Source organism: Episyrphus balteatus, chromosome 4 (assembly GCF_945859705.1).
Source record: "Episyrphus balteatus chromosome 4, idEpiBalt1.1, whole genome shotgun sequence".
NCBI classification, from domain to species: Eukaryota; Metazoa; Arthropoda; class Insecta; order Diptera; family Syrphidae; genus Episyrphus; species Episyrphus balteatus.
In genome coordinates this window covers 4514918-4533334 of record NC_079137.1, presented here as the reverse complement: position 1 = coordinate 4533334, position 18417 = coordinate 4514918, and the positions used below count along the sequence as shown (strand labels likewise).

Here is an 18417-nt window from a genome sequence, read left to right as displayed (position 1 = left end):
ATGAATAGAACTTAAAGAGACCTTTCATTTGATGTCTCAATCGATGGATTTAGAGGAAATTCAAAAAAATGAAATTTTTTTCCGAAAATCTTGAAAAAATAGACTTGTAATTTTTGTACCCAATTAGATGCGCGTTTTCATTACGAGCTTATATTTTCAAACCAAAACCTGTTTCGAGACCTAAATCCAAAGATATCTGCTCCCGCATTTCACAGATATCAGCTTCCGCATTAAAAATAAAACATCTTTGGATTGAAATAACTCTGCTCCGAGAACTTAAAGAACTTTTTGGTATTCGTGAATTAATAGGGTTTAAAGAGACTTTTTTTTTGATGTATTTGGAAGAAATTTTTGGAAATAATTTTTTTTCAGGCAAGGGACCTTGATTTTTTTCCGAAAATCTTCAAAAAAATTGATTTGTAATTTTTGTGCATCAATGGATGCGCGTGTTCATTACAAGATCATATCTCGAAACCAAAAGCTGTTTTGAGACCTAGGTCCAAAGATATCTGCTCCCGCATTTCAGAAAAAAAAAACCATCTTTGGATTCAAATAACTGTGCCACGAGAGCTCAAAGAATTTTTTGGTTTTCATTTATTAATAGGGCTTAAAGAGACCTTTCTTTTGATGTCTGACTCTATGGATTTGGAAGAAATTTGGAGAATATTTTTTTTTAGGCAAGGGGTTGATTTTTTTTTCCAAAAATCTTAAAAAATAGATTTGTAATTTTTGTACCTAAATGGATGCGCGTGTTCAAGATCATATCTCCAAACAACCAAAACCTGTTTCGAGACCTAGGTCAAAAGATATCTACTCCCGCATTTTGCAGATATCCCTCTACCGAATTTCAGAAAAAAAAACCATCTTTGGATTTAAATAACTCTGCCACGAGAACTCCAAGAAATTTTTTGGTTTTCATTAAATAATAGGGTTTAAAGAATCCTTTCTTTTGATGTCACACTCGATGGATTTGGAAGAAATTTTAAAAATCAATTTTTCTTCAGGCAAGGTTTACCTTGATTTTTTTCCGAAAATCCACAAAAAAATATCCAAGTTTTTCTGTTTAGTTTTTTTTTGATCGACTTATTATTTTATCATAAACGGTTACTTTCTCCTAGTTATATTGTAAAGTTAAACAAAGACCGTCTTCATATTTCTTATTTTGGTTACATAAAAAAAAGAGATTTCATTTTGTCACAATAATACTTTATTGAAACAACTATCATTTTATTATAGTTTTTTTTTTTAGTTTTATAAATCTTATTCAATAGTTCAAAAGAAAAACAAGTACATACAAATTTAATATATTCTTCTAAATTTATTCATCTTTTTATTTTATTTTTTTTTTTCGTCTTGCTTGTTGTGTGTATTTTTTAATTAGGTTTATTTTTATATTTATTTATATATGTATATTTATACTTTTTATTAAGTTTAGTTGTGTTAAGCATCACAAATAATATTATATTCTCGCTCCATGTGTTTATATATGTATGTGTGTAATTTACTTATTATTTTTTTTTCTTCTAATTTACAAAAACAAATTTATTAATTTTTTTGAATTCCTTGAGTAGTTAATTTAGTTTTAAGTCAAAGTAAAAAAAAATGTATGATTTTTTTTCTTCTCTTTTCTCTTCTTTATTTAAAAAAAAATTCCATTGTTAAATATTTAAAAAAGAACAAAAAAAAAAGAAATATTTAGAAATATTTATTTTGTGCCACGCACCTTATTTTTAAGAAAATTTAATTATTTTGGAAAAATATATCAACAACATTAAATACAATTTTTATTGATTTGAAGTTGTTTTATATATGTTTTTTTTTTTTGTTTATGGTTTTTTCCCTTTGCATAATTTTATTTTGTTTTATAGTTTTTATTTTGTATTCACATATTTTTATAAGACAAGGAAAATAAATTGTGTGTTTTAAATTATACTTTATTTTTTAATTGTTTTGTTTTTTAAACACCCGCAGTGTGAGGAAGAATTAATTAATGCAAGATTTTTTTACAGTCTAGCTCACAGTTCGCAGCATGGCTCTAGTAGTTTGCCCCTCCCCCTTGTCTTGCACATAATATTTATTATGTTTTTCGGATTCAGTCATTTAGACATTTAAATTAACTAGTCAATAGCGCAATGTTTATTTCCTTGACCATTTTCACTCGGTGCAACATTTTCTGTAGATTATCTTCGCTCAGAGCCTGCGTTGAATACCAAACAGGCGAGTCGGGTACGCATGATCGTTCTGGTTGTAGATAGAAGACATCATTGCGAGTCTTCACACTCTCGGGACTGAAAAATACAAAGTTATCGATTAGATGTGTCAAAGATTTATAAAAATGGACCAGTTTGGTATTTATAAAACTAAATAAAGTATAATATAAAAAGATTTAACTAACCATTTAGACAAGTAGAATTCATATAATCTAACAGGACATCTAAGGGGATTCTCTTCATTTTCTTGTTGTTCATAAACTTTCTTTTTTCGAGGATTTGCATCTGAAAAAGAAACAATTTACGTTAATCATACGTTTAGCAGGAAGAAAAATAAATTGATAAACTTACCAAGCCCAGCTTGTGGTGGATAAAATCGTAAAAGCACATTTCTTGTACCGGGTGATTTGGTATTTTGTGCAGAACGTTTCCAATGTTTCATTATGTGTGAGAATGATAATTGCATGTGTTCTTCGACGTTCTAAAAAATTTAAATTTTTTTTTTTTTTTTAATTTAAATTTAAATTTTAAGTGTTTTCATATTTTAAGTTTAATTAACTGCACAGCGACACTAAGATTATTACGTAAACTAAAAAAAAAATACATTGGACATTTGGTCCTCCTGCTTTTCAACATGCTGCTTCATTTTTAATGCAAATAACGTTTTTGAAAAAGATAAAACTTTCTAGTAAAATTTACATATACCATAAGATCAATGACTCCTTTTTTTGGGGCAAATCACATGATAGACCAATGCCGAATTCCTTTCAACCACTTGCAGTCGCTACTGAAATCACTACTAAAGTCGATACTTTTTCGCTTGGACATTTAGGAAATTAAAAAAGGTAACAATCTCTTTTTGTGAATGTATTTGTGTCCAAGTGACCGATGAAAAACAAAAGAAAATGCACAACTGCATAGTAAGAGCAAAAGAACGTAAAATTTGTTTATTTTATTCCCTCAAAATGATTTATATTTCACAAACAAAAATTGGATCTGGTTTTTCATTTCCTTACAAAATCTTAGTTTGGTTTGACGTTTTACATTTGGAAAAATTGTAGTGTGTGTGATAATCTGTGTAAATACGTTTCAAAAAAGAGATTTAAAAAGGACCGATTCTTCGGGAAAAAGTAGCCATTTTTTTTCATAGGAATTTATTTAAGGAAAAAGTAGTTACTGCAAGTCGACTGCAGATCGAATTTTTGGTTGTTTGGAATTTGACATAAGGAACCACAGGAATTATGTGGATGTGGGGATAACATAAAATTACTGTTATCGTCGATGAGTCTTTGACTTGGATGTATAAAATTTGATATATTTGTAGACCCTACTCGACTTATTCCAAAATAAAGGGAATTAACAATGCAGTTTCTTTTTAATAGAAAGGAACATTACCTTATAATTTTTTTTGTCAGAAAACGAAAAAGTTAAATTTAAGACGGTTTAATAGATGCCTGCTGACCGCAAACTTGAAAATGCATACTTTAAGTGCATATTGGGGTTAGATGGATACTGAAAAACTTTCGTAAACCAGACATTTTGGTAAAAGAAAAAAACTTATGCTAAGCCAATTAATAAATAAATATTTCTTAAGTCATAATTGTATCGCACGTACTGTATTTTCTTAATACGGAAAAACGGGGATTTTGACGATTAAATTTTTTCTGTGAAAACTTCTCTTTTTTTCAAACAAGAACGAGTCACATTAACTCAACAAATTGCGGAGAAAAAAAATATTTCCAAATATGTATGTGATGAGTAGTCTCCTTTCTTTGCTATTCTTTTCTAATTATTTCAAACTCTTAACAAGCTTGGTAAAAATTGCAACTTTTTTGCTTTGACTAATCAAACTAGAAAAGGTTCATCGAAATAAAAGTTTCGTAAAATTCATTTAAAAAAATATAATAATAGTTCCAAAAACCCCATTGGAGAGTTTGAAGTGAACTTATACACACGCAGGACCTGATACAGACAGACATAATTGCGCGATATCTTCCTAATCATCGACTAAACGACTTGAAGATGGAACGAAATGTCCCTCCTTGACTGAAAAGCTTCTGAGAAATGATGTCAAATATGATCAAATTTGATATACAACCTTCCTTCGTAGATCGACTTTGAAGATGTTAAAAATTCTTAATTTGTTGCACTGCTCACAGGAATAGCCTGCCATTCAAAATTTAGGCAAGTGTAGAATGTTTAACGTTAATCCATTTTTTACTACTATTTTTATGTTCAAAACTAAAAATGCATGAATATCTCCTTTAAACCTTCCCAATCAACTAATGTTCGTAGATATAGACAAATATGAAAATAAGAACTTACCGTCAAATTGAAATGTTTTGTATTGAAAAACATTAAAGTACTCAGCAGCACGTGGGGTGAGTGAGCGCCTAATTGTTTACATTCCCACAGATGTTCTTCTTCCACACGGGTTACAATATATTCTAAAAAAGATAAAAAGAGCAAAATAATATTTAATTTTCGAAAGATGACAAAAGAATTAGTAAATAAATAAAAAGAATTAATTTATGTTGAGAAAAAATAAAAACTTACGTGAATCATTGTATAGCACCGAGAACTTGCGTGCCACTTCGTCCAAACAATCAGTGAAACGTTCATAATAAGGATCAGTGAATATGTTATCTATTCTACCATTTTCATAAAGATATTGCTGGATACCTAAAAAAAGAAAAATCATAATAAAATCTTTTAACCGGTAATCTTTGTCTCTTTGAGATTACCTAAGACTAAGTAATAAATTGTATCGGGTGCATATTCTGTGCCATTTGGCTTTCGTACTTCTTTGACAAACAAACACAGCGAATAGTTCAACTCATCGGCTGTCATTTGTAGTAGTTCGGTTTTGAAGAGACGCCGCCTAATAGAACTCTTTTCGATGTCAGCGTTTTTAGTCATTACCCATTGCTTCCAGGCATTCACACCGAATGTGAATTTCAGACACATATTTGCGTCAGGTTTCTCTACTGGCATCACCGGTTGTTGTGGCGGTGTGCTATCGACAGACAAACGTTGTCGTTTAATTGGTGATCGATTATTGCGTGGTGTTATGGGAGAAACAACTGATCCTCGTTTGCGGCCACGTCCACCTCTGAAATGATAAATAAAATCATTAAAATTTGTTTCTTTCAAATTATTTATATATTAATTACCTTTGTGTTTGTTCCATCATCATATGATGACCCATTTGCATTCCAGAATCCTCGTGCACTTGCGATGGATGTATCATACCCGGTGGTGGATTAGTTATTGTATTTGTCGTCATTGCTGATTCCAGATCAACACCGGGTTCTTCGTACTCACCGCTGGCCATTTTCAGTGCCATCTGTAGAACATCCTCACCAAATGATGAATTATTTTGTGCCTCCATATTCACTACAACATTATTTGACTGTCCAACTGATGCCGATGGTGTCTGGTATTGAACTTCAATCATTCGTGGTTCGGGCTTCATGTCCTCCTCTGAATCAGAATCTGATTCATTCTTCTCATCGGCCACCATTTCAGCCATCATAAGCAGCTCTGCCTCGAATGGATCAGCAGGCATTTTGTCTTGAATCTTTTTCATTTCTTTCATAATACCAGTGGCTGAATTTCGTGTAGTTGGGATGAAAATCGGCACCGGAATTGGCAGAGGAATTGGAATAGGCATTGGAAATGGCGCCGAATACATATACATCGGCTGTGGAACAAATATCGGAACTGGGACAGGAATGAGAACCCTCGTACTGTAGTCTTCATCAGTTTGTATTCCGATTTCTGCCGTTTCAGGTCGGCAGTCAATTGAAGCATCCTCGGTTTTCGGTTGACAACTGGTCTGTACATTACGCACCAGAGGAGGATATGGTGGCACTGTCACAATTTTCGTTTCCACTTCTTTTTGGATTATGGGAGATGGTGGACGGACAGGCTCAGAAGGAGTGTGCGTGCCTGCTGATCGGGTGGCTGTTCTTCCGCCGCGCGAACTTTTGCTGCCACTCGATGATGAAGCTGCTGGTACTGGAGATGTAGTTGTACGAGCTCTTGTTGATGGCGCCGGTGCAGGTGGCGGCGATGCTGGCGGAGGACTGGGTGTTGGTTGAGGGCGTTCATTGAGGACGACTTTCCTGCCACGACCACGACCACGCGAAGCTCCGCGTCTTACAGTCGATGAAGCATTCGACACTCTTTCACTCTGTCCTGAGGCCAAGGAGGCAACATTCGATATCACCGGCATAACAGGTAGTTGATTTTTGGGCGGTGATGTTCCGGTCGTTGCTGCTTTTGTTTGAGACGCATTTAACTTGACTCTTTTTGGCAGACCAGTTGGAAATGGTGCCGCCGCAGACGAAGCTTTAGGTTTGGGGCTAACATGATGAGTAGCTGTGGCTACTGCCTCTGAATCTAAAGTTAACGGGACACGGGCGAACTGACTCTGAAACTGCATCACACACTGGTAAGTACAAAAGTTCCTCATCGACCCGTCCGACATTGTCAAATGATATTGTGGTGTTGTGCAACTATGACAATTGTCACACTTAACAGCAGCACGACTGAATGCATTTACCGACACCCCATAAAGAGTCAAGCAATTCAGGGAGCACATCATTAAAGGATTCGGTGTATCATTCGATTTCATAATCATGTCAAAGTCGTATTTCTTTACCTTACACCACTGGCATGAAGTTATCTGGCGATTAACTATGATGTAGACATTGAAACAAATACGCGAGCAGAAGACCTTAGGTCGCTGCTTCTCTCCATAGATGGTGAAGCAATCAGCTGATTTGCGTTCAAAGTACTTACTACACATGCCACATTGATCTGGGACAATATTACTGACAAACTTAAATGCTGAAAAGCAAGGATTCGAACAGAAGTTGTGTTCATTGCCATCGATGGTCATTTCAACGCGCATTATTTTCTCAAAATTGCACACTCCACAGCGATCGGTGCGTTGTTTCTTCTTGGCATTTACCATAGAATCGTATCGACGCATACAGGTTTGACTACAAAAGTCTTTAAATTGCTCTTTGTCTCCAACGGGAGCCAAGAAACCTTCACCACTACCAGATATATCCTTCTGACAACACGAACAAGTTTTGAGACCTTTCTTGAAGTTGTTTAAGCAAGCCGCACAGCAAAACTGACGCACTTCGAAGCCAAAGCGAACGCAGTATTTACCCAAACTCTGGTGTGGCACTTCGCCGCTACATGTTTGACAGCGCGAACCAATGCGTCGTTGGTATTTTCCCAAACACTGCTCATCGCAAAAGTCCATTGTTTGCCAGATCAAATTTTTACCATTGCCATTTGGACGCACTTGTATTTCAGTTTTGCAATCAGTACAAAGACGAAGGAAACTCTTATTGCGTTCCATTTTAGCTGATTCTGCTTCCTGAGCAGATCGTGATACAATTCGTGAATCAGAGCTAGATCCTTTGGATGATATTGTTGTGTGACCGATGTTACGCACTCGAATAGAATCTCGTTTGAGATTGAATTTTTCCGGCTCATCCGAGCTTATGGTCTTGTAGCAATCCTCCGAGCAAATATAAAATGTTTGATCTTCTTGTTTGAAAAAATACTTGTTCTTGGATATGTTTTTCTTGCACTGAAGGCATTCGTGTTCGGTTGTATTTTCCGATTCGGGAACTTCTTCGACTAAGAATTTCTTGCGGCGAATGAAATATCTTCCTGGATGGGCTAGCATAAGTGCATCAATGCAACCTGTTTTGCAAAGGTATTGAGTTGAGCCACTTTCGACATCTTTGTAGCGATAGCCACACACTTTCTCCTCATTACAGTGGGCACAGGTTTTTGGCAATGAGACAGCCAAGAATATGATGATTTTTTGGACTGTTCCTACACCTTCCATCGGTCCAGGTGGCTGCATTTCTTCCAGCAGCGGTTCTTGTTCCTGTTCTTGTTCTTGTGGGGTTTCTTTATCAAGAAAAATAAAAAAAATTATAATATTTAAAGGATACCTATTTAAAAAACAGATTTATTTTCATCCTTACCTTCTGGTGTTGATTCTGATGGTTTTTCAGCAGAAGATGCTTCAGCTTCGGCTTCTTTTTCAGCAGCTGCCTTTTCAGCCTCTGCAGCTTCATTTTCTTTATCGGCAGTTTCCCGAGCTTGTATGGCTTGTTCCTTTTCAGCATCGGTTACTTCATTTTCAGTATCGGGTATAAGACAAACATCTGATTCTTCAGGTTCCTGGACATTTTCCACGTGTGAGCCGTCAGCTAAAATTATAGAAGTAATAATTTAAGTCATAGAAATTTTTTTTAATTTCATTCATTGAAAATGGCGGAATTATTTTTCTATAACCGGGAAACATTGGTTAGCAGAATTCTGGTGAAAATATTAGACACGGGTACAAACCTTACTGAGTTCAAGCTAAACAAAAGCATTCTAATTATGAACCTAGGTAAACGTAAGGATTTTATATAAAGCTAAATGATATTCATGGTTTGATACGGGTAGAAATTGTATTATTCAATTGTAATTTTAGAGAATATGACACCAAGCGCCTTTTTTTCTACCATCCAGTAGTTACACAAATGTAATTATAAACCTATGTTTTTCCATAATCACTGTAGTGTGTTTCAAGCGGAAATAATGGAATCGTTTATTTTGAAAAAAAGCATAATAGTCCATTTTATAAATTTTTTCAGGAGAAAAAAAAGTGTGTAGGTAGTATTTCGTATAAAGAATTTTCATCCGTTTTCATCTACTTAACACACAATAAAATAAAATCTTTGTCGAATTCATTAACATCCTAGAAAAAATATTAGTTTTTTATAGTTTTTTGGCCAGAAATTTAATTTAAAATAAAAACACACCAAATATGTTCAAAACTTCGATAGGTGTGTATTTGAATATATTTAATAATACCTAATTTAAACAGAAATAAAACCATGAATTTATCCAAATACCTATATAACATAAAATGATAGCTATCAAGCATTCAGTAGACCTACAAGAAATGCCATTCATTTTGAAAAGGCTATAAGTCCATAGAATTTAATACCTTTTGTAAATAAATTTGATCATTACTTCAAAAGGGACAAGCCTAAAACCGTTATTAACTCAATTTCGCTAAAAACTGGACTTATCCCCTTTTTAAAATAAACGATTCAATTGCGATCGATGGGGCCAAATCGCATCCGTTCACCTCAAATGTACGATACGTTAAACGAGCACAGCGATTGGGATGACGGTATACGATAGCAAACAGAATGTAATTTTTGGTAGAATCTGTACCTGCATAGGCTATAATAATTGTGACAAATTTAACCTGGTCCACTCCTATGTTAGGGTGGCCTCCTGACTCAAGGAGCAATGTAAAAGATATGGGAACGTAAAATCGCGTGGGTTCGAGTCCCACTTTTAGCACGATTTTTTTTATTTTTTATATAAATTTTAAGATTTTTATTGAATATTTTGATGAGCAGCACTAACCACATCGTTTTGATTTTAAAATCTAATTTTTTATTTTCTATATTACTCTAATTTGTGGAATTCTTTTTTTTTTTTATTAATGGTCTGCAATGGGGGTTGGTGCTGGTGTTTTGAAATCTTTTCGTGAAATTTTATTTTGTTAATATGTACATATATCACTCATTTTCTTGAAGACTATCATAACTCAAAAAAAATGCACGACTGGGGTCGCACGTACTTGCTCTTGCAGTTCAAAGCACTTTTATGTTAGTCTACTTGTAGATTATAAGAGCTGCCTCTATATAAATTTTTTAGAAATTTGGTTTATGTAGGGGAAGAGCCGACATGAAGATCAAATTTTTGTTAAAAAAAATTTTTTTTTTTCCTTGTTATTTGACTTAAAAAAAAAAAAAAAACTAAAAATGCAGTTTTATTACAATTTAAAACAATAAGGGAAGAGCCGACATGAGTGATTTTAAAAAACAGAAATACCATTATTCCATTATCCGTATTTTTAGAGAAAAACTAAAAACGCAGTTTTGTTAGAACTTTATACAGCATAACGTGTGTTAAATTTAGTCAAAATCGTTATTGTGCAAGTAAAAAATTGTTTTTTTAGAAAACGAGTTTTAAATTTAGTACCGATCTATTTTTATATGTAAAAAGTTAGTTTCTAAAATAAAACTAGTGCTTCTTCTCAGTTAATTTTTAAAGTTAAGAAATTACTTTTTGCAGGATTAAAGATTACTTTATTCCTATAACTTCTGCATTAATAACAAAAAACTCGTGATTTTTGAGTCATGACAGTATTTAAGTAAATGAGAAATATGTGCTTAACATAAATATTTGTATGTTTTCGTGATTTCAAACAGTTTAAATAATAGGGGTATTCACGTAAACGCGGAAAGCCCATAGAAACCGTAGAATTTTCTATCGGTAGATATGAGCTGTCAAAATTTGTATGGGAAAAATATTCTGCAAATCATAGAATTTTATCTCACAAATTTGAAGCAGAAACTACAGAAAAAAAAATCTGATAAACTTTGGGTGTGTTAAATCACCTATCGGATAGGCTATCTGGGATACCCTTATCTGGAATATGTTTTTGAACGCGATTTATCTTATATATAAAAAAGAGTTCATTTAGTGTGTGTGGCCGATAAACTCGCGTTTGGCTGGTCCGATTTTGGTAATTTTTTTTTGTTTGAAAGGTATTAATGTGTTGATGGTTTGTATAAAAAAAAATAACACCTTTTCTCGCATCTTTACATAGCTGTCAATTTGTACGAGTAAAAAAAAATTGTAAAGCTTTCAAAATAATTAAAAAAGCCTGATTTGAGTGAAACAAAGAATTATTCGTCTTGTGACATTAAATCCACATATCGTGAAACCAGAAAGTGTGTGTGTATGATGACACCTTCAATCAGAGTTATGGTTTGTATCTATTATATATATTTCTCCTGTGCGTTTGTTTGTGACCCTACTCCTAAACGACTAGAGATTTTTCTAAAATTTTGTGTGAAATGTATGTGAAAAGGTCTATCCGAAACAGGTTTTATTTTATAATTGGACCCGGTAGGTGGCGCTGCTGTCAAGTTATAGGCAAATTTCAAATTTGGGGTCCAATAACTGGACAGATTTTTGTGAAATTTTTTGTGTCTGATAAAATTCATTCGAAACATGTTTTGTTTCATAAATTGTTACCGAAGTATGTAGAGACAAATTTCATATTTGGAGTCCAAAAGACTTGACAGATTTTTGTGAAAGTTCGTTTGTGTGATAAGGTCCATCCATGTTTTGTAAATTATAATTGTATGCGGTAGTTGGCGCTATTGTCAAATTATAGGCAAATATTCGATATTTGGAGTTCGATAGACTCGACGCTGTTGTCAAGTTATAGTTAAATTCCATATTTGGAGTCCGACGGCTGTAAAGACTTTTATGAAATTTTTTGCGTTTGATAACAGGTTTTGTTTTATAGTTGGACCTGGTACATGGCGCTGCTGTCAAGTTATGAGCAAATTCAATACTTGGGGTTCAAAGAGCTTATATTCAAGGCTAACAAAACAAACATGATTTAAATCTTTAAAATGTTATTTCCTCAAATAAAATTGTTTACCACTAAGCTATCTCACAGTTGAAAATTGGTATGATAAACTGAAACTTAAAATTTGTTTAAGTTGTTTCAACTACCAATTTATTAATACAATTTCCGTATTAATTTGAAATGATTTAATCTTTTTAAGAAAATGTTTTAATATTTTAAGTCGTTTTTTTTTTAATTTACAAAGAAAGATCGCTACTTTTTGAATTTCCTAAATAGCCAAAAAATATCAAATTTTAGTAGCGATTGCAAGTGATTGAAAGGAGTTCGAGGCACATAAAATTTTGTTTTTAAAAACATTTTTTTTTACTATTTGACGCAAAAAACCCTTGCCAATAACAGAAAAAAACAGTGGCATGCATACAACATACATATCGCCTGGGAAAGCAAAACTATTGTAACTCAATAGGATCTCTTAAGGACATAGCACCATTTTGCTTTCCCATGAAGATTTATGTTGTTATACCTTAATAATAATATTAATGAAACTTCGTACACATTCCAATTAAAATTATAATAGCTGTCAAACAAACGGTTTGCTTTTTTAATACTTCATACAATTTTATGTTTGTGCTCCATATATCAAGTTGTGGCCCGATTTTTTTGTATTTGAAAAGGTTAACACATTACAAAGCCAAAAATTGGAAATAAATACTAAAAAATGCGGAACGAAGTCCGTCGGGTGAGCTAGTGTCTTATAATTCAGATAACCACAAATAAAACATGTTAATATTGAAAAGAGAATATTATTTTATTTGAGCAAATTACATTTTTTTTATTGTTGCATAGTATTTGCAAAATTAGCTTGACTTTATTTTTTCTAAAACTATCTACTATTCCAACTTGATTCGATCGTTTTTCTTAAATTTTAAATTTACCGTTATCCAAATGTTAGTATTATCTCTGCATAATGCAAGACATTTGCTTTGGATTTATAAAAAAAAACAAAAAGATCTTACCCAAGAATATTTTACAGGGAAATGGAATTTTACTTCGTGTTTTATAAACCATATTCACAACTTTTAGACACATTTTATTTTTAATTAAAACAAATTAAAACTTCACAATTCCTGCTTTTCGGGGTTTATAAATGGAGGCAGCTGTATAACTGTATTGTTGAATTTCCTAGAATAACTTCTTTTTGTTTTTAAATGTAGTAGAAGATTAAAGTAGGTACTAAAACATTAAGGTGGAAACAGAAGATATGAAAACATAAATTTTATTTTTTTAAGCATTATTTTTCTTTACTTTAATGCGATAGATTTAAATGTCAGACAGATTTTTGTGGGCAGTATAATTGACTTATTTTTATACCTATTAAAGGTCCCCTTTTTTCCATTTCCCCGTACTTGAGCCACTTGACTAACCTAAATTATTTTAAATGTATTTACAATTCGATTTTTAAGAGATAAGTTATTCATTTTAATAACACTACTGTACGACATGTCAATTTTGTTTTTCCTTCCGAGACCAAAATCTCAATTTACAAATGGAAAGCCCCAGTCCAATTTCTTTCTTTTATGTCCGATCTCAATTCGATTTACGTATCGTAAACAATGTGCCGAACATTTTCTACTGAACAAAAATCGATTTCAAATCGATTTTTTTTTTTTTTGAAAGGAATTCGACATTAATTTTTGCTGTCATCAAGTTTATGCCCAATTTGCCTATGAATAATTTTTTTTCAAAAAGTTTTTACTCAAATGAAAAAAATACTAAACATTTTTATTTATATTGAGCAAAATGAAAGCAACAATTCTACACAAACATTCTTTTATTCAAACATCAGAGATCAGACTTGAAACAGGCTGTATATCTATATGAATAGGCTAAATAGAAAGAGATAAAAGATGTTCACATTCACGATGAAAAAATATTAAAAGATTGAAAAGAATTTTCTTGAAGAATATTTAAATGAACTTCTTCAAAATGCATTTTTTTTTTTATTTGATATGAAATGAAAATATAAAAATAAAAACCATATTAATTTAGTTTGGGAATCCTCCCGCCATTATCATCATTAAAAAAAATCTTTTACGCCCATCTAGTATGTAGTAGAAGTAGATACAATTTTACCATGTAAATGTGAACCCCCTATACACGCGATTGGTGTGTATGCACTTGTACTCGTTTAAAAACAACAACGGCAAAACCAAAAAAGAAATGTCAGCAATAAAAGGGTTGCCAAAGGTATAAAATGTGATTTTTTTAAAAAGTTTTTCAATGATTTTTTTTTTAGTTAAATTGTTAAATTTTCATTAAGCACAATTATTTTGTTAGGTTTTAGGAATTAAAGTGCAAGAAAAGGTATAATTTAGTCAGTGAAAATTTAACAGACATCCCCACAAAAAAAACTTTCTTAGAGTTACTTTATTCATTTTCTTCCAACAAAAAAGAGTTGAGATAAATAGTTTAACAAGTTGAAACTATGGAACAAAAATACGGAGAGATTTTTGAAACGGTTGACATTTAATTGTTTTATCAAAAGCTTTTGCTTTACTTTTTACAAAAATGTTCGAACTGAAGTTAATTTGCTGAAAAAAATGCTAACGTTCAACTTTAACTATTATGAACTTGAGTTATCTAGTTGGTATTAGAGAAATCTATTTGGTATTATAGAAATTGTACAGTCAAATTACGAGTATAAGGTCATATTAAGTAATCAAAATTGGTACTCACGATCAACTTCATCTTCTCTCGTTGTACTAGTCTCCGCATGCAAATCGTTTGTAGGTTCGTCTTCTGCCATTTCAGTATCATTTTCTGGAGTAGCTTCATCGTCATCAGCATCTTTTTCTTCATCTTCCTTATTTTCTTCTTCACCATCATCCTCCTCCTCATGCACTTCCTTATCCGTAGTCGATTTTTCTGCGACATCTTCTCCTTCTTCTTCTTGTATTTCTTCATCATTTGTCTGATCAGTTATATCATCTGCTTCTTTATCATCATCTTTGCCTTCGTCAACTACATCTTCTCCTGCTTCTGGGGTGGTACTAGTTGTTTCCGGATTTTCTTCAGCATCCTCTTCCATTCTCTCATCTTCGACTTCTTTTGTTGGAGATTCACTTGGATTTGTTGGTGATTCCTTTTCTTGTTCTTGTTCCTGGTCTTCGTCGTCATCATCGGCTTCTTTCTCTTTATCGTCATCACCTGGTGTTTGGGCATTCTCAACTGATCCCATTTCAACATCATCATTACTCAAACTATCCACTTCCATTGGAGTCGCATCATCATCATGTAGGCCATCTTTTTCGGTTTCTTTTTCCGGGCGTGTCATGTCGGATTCTCCTAACATATCAGATTCGTCTGCATCCCTTTCCGCCGAAACATTGGCATCCACTTCTTCGAAAGTTGTTTCATCGTTATCTCCTCCTTCACCTTCTCTAGACTTTTCTTCATCATCACCTTTTGAAGTATTTAAATCACTTTCTTCCGCAGGTGTTGCTTCTTCCGAAGCTGGCTCTTCTTCTTGACTCCCAGGTGTGGGTGATTCTTCTTGTTCAGCTGCTTCTTCACTTGGTTTGTCTTCCAAATCCTTTTCTTTTGGATCTTCTTCCTGACTTACTTCATCATCATCGTTTACAAGTTCTTTTTCATCACTGTTATCTTGTTTTTCTTCGTTGCTTTCTTGTTTTTCATCATCATCACCTTCTTTATCTTCAGAAGCAACTGCTGGAGATTCATCTTTCTCTTTTTCTTCTTCTTCTTCATCATCATTTTTTGAGCTATGAACTTCTTCCTTATCGGCAGCAGGACTTTTTGGTGCTTCCGCAGCAGGAGTCTCTTCCTCCTGTTCAACTGGTTGTTTTTCTTCTTCAAACGAACCAGTTAAACTAGTTTCAGATTGTGATACTTCTTCCATATTCTGTTATTGATTGATTTATTTTCTTCAAGCATTAACTAAAATTATAAGTGATAAAATAGTTGGAAGAAAATTAGTAAGATAAAAAGTTAGTTTTAGAGAATTAAAAAAAAAATTAAAATGGAATAGTTAGAAGAAACTCAATTATAATTTAAACATTAAATTAGAGGATTAAAACTTTTTTTCTGAAGTTGTCGGCTTAAGGCCGGTTTTAGCCATCAGGAAAACGGTACATGATTTTTTTTTAAATTGCTAACGATGTTTTAACACTGATCGATGGGAAATCAGTAAGGAACATTTTTAATTGACTAATTTCTAATTGTTAAATATTGTATTCTGGATGAAAAAATCGAATGAAATACCATAAATTATCGGTTTTAAACTTTTTCTTGACCTATTTTCTTGATCGATAGAACTAGACGGTATAAAATGAGGCCTCGTTTTTAGACATATAGAGGAATCAGGAACATCTGACGGTGAATGTTTGGGCCTATAACTTAACTTCATATTAAAGGGAACTTTCTAACTTTAAATCCACATGAAGACTGCAGGGACTACAACCAAGACCGTCACTGCAAAACGGAAGGCATTTCAACATTCTTAAAATAGTAAATAGTTTCACTTGTCGTATCAGCACTCTTATAACAGAAATTCCATCAATTCTAATAGATGCAAATGAATGCAGGCATTCCAAATTCCCAAAATTGAATTGAATTGAAATGAAAGAGAATATGAGCATAAGAGCAACTTACTCATTCAGCTATAAAAGAGGGCGCATTTGAATAGTCCCTGTGCTTTTTGCACTTCTTTACCTAATCCATTTATTCTGTTAACGAGAAGTCAACTATCGGAAATTTCCCGAATTGAAGCCGCTACTGCCAGCCTAGTGGGACCACAAGAATACATCCCTGATCCGTTTGCCGAGCAGCATTTATTAGAGTATCTTGACACTAGTGATCCGCCTGGGGCTTTCTCTTCTTTCCTTTGAACATGGCATTAGTATTTTACTGAGTAAACATTTTATGCTGCAAACAACAACAATTGATTACTTTTATTTATTTATTAATAATCCTTATCGATGAAGGGTCAGAAATGTATAAGTTTAGAAAAAAAAATTCTCTATAAACCAACAAATAAAAAACTTTTCTTTATCCTTAGCAATCTTTCGTTGTTGTTTCCCGTATAAAATTTTACTGAGCTTAGTACTGAGTTACCAATAAAACACTGCTGTTGCCACGTTTTGTAGTATTAATGCAAACATACTAGTTAGTATGAATCAAAGTTCCAAAAACGCGGTGTACAATAAAAAATATATACACATTTCCAAACTACTTTATAGCCGTGTTTTATTGGTAACTCAGTACTTAGCTCAGTAAAATTTTACACGGGAAACAACAACAAATGATTGCTAAGGATAAACAAATGTTTTGTATTTGTTGGTTTACAGAGAAAATGTTTTTATAGACTTATACATTTTTGACCCTTCAACAATATAGGATTATAAAAAATAAATAAAAGTTATCGTTTTTTGTTGTTTGCAGCATAAAATATTTACTTAGTAAAATACTGAGTACCAATAAAACACGGCTTATATTTCTAATCTAGTCTACCTTATTTTTAAAAATTTTACATTTTCTTCAATCTTTTATCAAAATTTAAGCAAAAAATAGGTTTTTTTTTAATTTAAAATAAATTTTTTAAAAAACCAAAAATCTTTGCCATTAAATAAGTGATGGCAACTCTTTTAACTAATCAAGTAACATTCCCGCCGAAGCGACGCGCAATTTGCCACACTCTTCTAACCTCCCCATCGAATGTCACTTTGAATACAATTCTCTTTCACTCACTCTCATATAAAAATGAATTCAAAAAAAGACACCACACAATCAGGGGCAAAAATTAAATGAAACTGCTTTACATATAAAAAAACCCATTTATATTTACCTTATTTTATATTTGATTTATATTTTAAACAATTTTCCAATAAAATTGCCATCCAATAAATTATACTTTTCTTGATAATTTAATAAATTTGTTCGTGCAAACACACTATAGACTAGGAAATTTGTTAAAATAAGGAAAAACTACAGTCACAGTCGTTGCAACAAAACCTCGTATATAACTCAACTAAAAAAAAAAAAAGAGCACGCAACACACTCGAATGCGTCAAAATAATTTTTCAAAAGCACTTTTCACTTGTAAAATGTTAAAATATTCTTGCAAATTGTATTTATAGCTCTTAAACATTCACTAAATAAAATATTGATTGTAATTTTGTTAATTTTTTGTGATTTTTTACGAGGGTAAAATTAATAAAAGCTATCGGCATCGATGGAAACGCCAAAAACAAATGCGAGACATATTTAAAAACTACTACAAACTACAGTCGATGTGGGGTGTTGTAATCTAGTACAGCGACTTGAAGTGTCATCCCTGTTTGTGTGTGAGGTTGGAAGCATTCAGCGAGATAAATTGGTGATTTTATTTGAATGTGCATTTTTGAAAAATCAATTAAATGGAAATAAAAATTAATTAAAATGAATATTTGGGTAATATAAATGGACATAAAATAGGTTATCAGTTCTTAAATTATCCAAAAAGACAAATTTTTAAATAAATTATGATAATTTTGGAAAAAAAAAGTAGTAGAATGTTTTGAGTACTAGAACAGTGATGACGTAGAGTTTTTTCTTATGTATATTACTTTTTTTTAATCTCTTTTTTGTAGGATTTAGTAGGGGAGGAGTATATAAATACTTTTTCATGATGTTTTTTTCATTAAATAAAATAATTCT

The 18417-nt window shown here is 32.5% G+C and overlaps 2 protein-coding genes across 3 annotated transcripts in view; both read right to left on the bottom strand.

Moving 5' to 3' along the window:
• LOC129920097 (39S ribosomal protein L19, mitochondrial) overlaps positions 1–18417 on the bottom strand; it is a 93593-nt gene that overhangs the window by 18464 nt on the left and 56712 nt on the right. The window lies entirely within an intron of this gene.
• On the bottom strand, positions 1699–17974 carry LOC129920093 (zinc finger MYM-type protein 4). Of its 2 annotated transcripts, XM_056001276.1 has the most exons (10): positions 17567–17974; positions 14440–15660; positions 8231–8458; positions 5384–8153; positions 4955–5322; positions 4767–4892; positions 4536–4657; positions 2562–2691; positions 2396–2495; positions 1699–2288 (listed from the first exon to the last, which is right to left on the bottom strand). In XM_056001276.1, the coding sequence occupies exons 2-10, from the start codon at positions 15620–15622 to the stop codon at positions 2114–2116; spliced, it is 5202 nt and encodes a 1733-aa protein (XP_055857251.1). In that variant the 5' UTR covers positions 15623–15660; positions 17567–17974; the 3' UTR covers positions 1699–2113. The 2 variants fall into 2 exon arrangements, with proteins under 2 accessions (XP_055857251.1, XP_055857252.1); XM_056001277.1 differs by lacking the exons at positions 14440–15660; positions 17567–17974 and adding an exon at positions 12720–12883 and having other exon boundaries at positions 1708–2288.